The sequence below is a fragment of the Octopus bimaculoides genome, unplaced genomic scaffold (assembly GCF_001194135.2).
Source record: "Octopus bimaculoides isolate UCB-OBI-ISO-001 unplaced genomic scaffold, ASM119413v2 Scaffold_357126, whole genome shotgun sequence".
Lineage (NCBI taxonomy): Eukaryota > Metazoa > Mollusca > Cephalopoda > Octopoda > Octopodidae > Octopus > Octopus bimaculoides.
The window spans coordinates 1426-3775 of record NW_026388712.1 but is presented as its reverse complement, the minus strand read 5'-3'; the positions used below and the strand labels follow the sequence as shown (position 1 = coordinate 3775).

At 42.2% G+C, this 2350-nt stretch overlaps 1 protein-coding gene across 1 annotated transcript; it reads right to left on the bottom strand.

Annotated features, from left to right (window-relative positions):
* Positions 1-5: 5 nt before the first annotated feature.
* Positions 6-1859, bottom strand: LOC106883710 (outer mitochondrial transmembrane helix translocase). The gene has a single exon (XM_014934820.2). It carries the CDS (start codon positions 1696-1698, stop codon positions 376-378), a length of 1323 nt encoding a protein of 440 aa, XP_014790306.1. The 5' UTR covers positions 1699-1859; the 3' UTR covers positions 6-375.
* Positions 1860-2350: the final 491 nt, after the last annotated feature.

The following is a 2350-nucleotide window of genomic DNA, read 5'->3' as shown; positions in this document are numbered from 1 at the left end:
ATATATATATATATATATATATATATATATATATAGTGATCATATACGGTGTCATATAAACATATACATACGTGAAAACTGTTTTTGACTGAGCTGTCGGTTATTTTGTGCCTAAATCGAAGGATAATGTAATCCAAGGTACACTATGGCAGTATGTAAGTAAAGGAAATATAAAACACAGGTGCTGTTGATGGTGGTGGTTATGGCTGGAATTACATATTTCCTTGATCATTAAGGTCAACGGGGTCAGGAACAAGGACCTGCCTGTGGTCAAACAAACAAACAACAAAAAAAAAAAAAAAAAAATTAAGACATCCAGACTTTTCGTATTTTTCTCTTTTTTTTTTTGTCTTCTTTTGTATATATATTTTTTTATCAGCAGAAAAGTTTTGAGATGTTGCTTTGTACTTTATCAACTCCTGTACAAAGATCCGTCTGAGATATTCCTCTAAGATTCTCGAGTTTGTCCGGTTTATTAGAATCACATCCCTTATCCGTAGGGGCACCGGTTTCGGGTTGAGCAGATGAGCATGAAGACATGGGCAGCAGCAAGATAGGCGACGATGGTTCGCTTCCTTCTTTGTTGTCGGCCGAGGTGGTGTCGATGTATTCACTGATTCGAACTGACGCAGCTAATCTGCAAACTTCGTGAAGGTCACTACCGGAGAAACCATCAGTTATCTGAGCAATGACTGAAAGATCAACGTCTGGACCGAGGACTTCGTCACTGAGGATTATTTCAAGGATGTGATATCGTTGATCGGTGCTGGGGTTACCCACATATAACTGACATGGCATTCGCCGTAGGATGGCCTGATCGAGGGCCTGCCTGTTGTTTGTGGCCCCGATGATAATTACTTGGCTTTTACTGTCGGTCAATAATCCATCCCAGTAATTCATAAACTGGGTTTTCATCATACTGGTTGCTTCGTGGTCCTGGGTATTTCTGGTGCGTAATAATGAATCGATTTCGTCAATGAAAATAATTGTGGGCTGGATTTTATGAGCCAGGTTGAATATAGCTGCGACCCTCTTCTGTGACTCGCCGTACCATTTGTCTAGCATGGACGAGAGCTCAACAAACAAGAAATTGGCACCGGAAGCCTTGGCTGTGGCCTTAGCAATCATGGTTTTACCACAGCCGGGAGGGCCATATAAAAGGACCCCACGAGGAGGTTTCATTAGTTTCGAATTGTCGAGTAAAGTGAAATTCTTGAGAGGGAATATGACTGTCTGTTTCAGTTCTTTCTTCACATTATCAAGTCCTCCGATCTGTTCCCAGCTGATGTCGAAACAGCGAGGATCGACCAAGTTGGCGGCCACAGCCACTTCGTATTCGTTCAAAGCATGTTCGTCGATGCCGAGTCGTTTCAACATAACTTTAGCTTGGATCTGCGCCTTTTTCTTCTCTTCATATGTCGGGTCCATCTTCTTGAGGATCCAGCTGAAGGTCACATAGACAGCGGCGAAAGAACAGCAGGTGGCCACCACTTTGATGAATATATGTTCGGCCTTCAGGCCCGTGCTCGACTCCAACTTTGATATCAGCTTGGCAAAGATCGAACTCACCGGTCCATCGCCCGCCTTCCATAGCGATTTCGTGCTCACATTTTTCAAGGCTGGGGTCACCTCTTCACACATTTTGCCTGGGGCAAAAAGCAGTGAATTAGTCATCGCTTCACAAACAATATTGATCATATGTGTATATATACATATATAGTGGTATATATATAGGTATATATATGTCTCTCTCGTAATGTTTTAACAGGAAGTCAGGCTTAGACAGGCAGAAATCAGTCACTGAAGAAACTCTCCTCCCCTTCTTCCTCTCAAATGATGTTACTTCCACTCCTACTTCTCCTCCGGTCTCTTTCCTTACGTTTCTTTCTCTTCTTCCCTTCACTCTTCTCCCACTTCCTGTCTTTATCACTCCAATGTCCTTCGCCACTCACGCCACTCCTCTTTCCCTCTCTCTTTATCATTCTTTCCTTTTTCTCGCACCCTCTCTCTGCTTGTCACTATTTCACACCAGACTTCATACGCAGAAGAGCGACATGTTTTACTCTGCCAAACAAGAGTTATGCCCCCTCTTTCCAAACCCTGCTTGGAAAAACCCACTTTCACTTTGCACAAACTACTGCGCACATTAATCATTTCCTAGAAAACACTCACATTTTCCTATCACTACAACTTTTCTGGTTTACCTACGCAACCGTGTCCTTCAACCGACTTTGTTGCCTCTTGGCTTCCCAGAAAATGGATATTTTTCTATGAAATTTTCTACAAATACCTTTCAGAGGGTGGAAATTACGATTATATTAAAATTTAATCTGAAACCATTTTTTTCAGA

What these genes read in the sequence shown, in the direction of transcription:
- LOC106883710 (XM_014934820.2), bottom strand. Translation starts at nt 1,698, where the DNA reads ATGATCAATATTGTTTGTGAAGCGATGACTAATTCACTGCTTTTTGCC.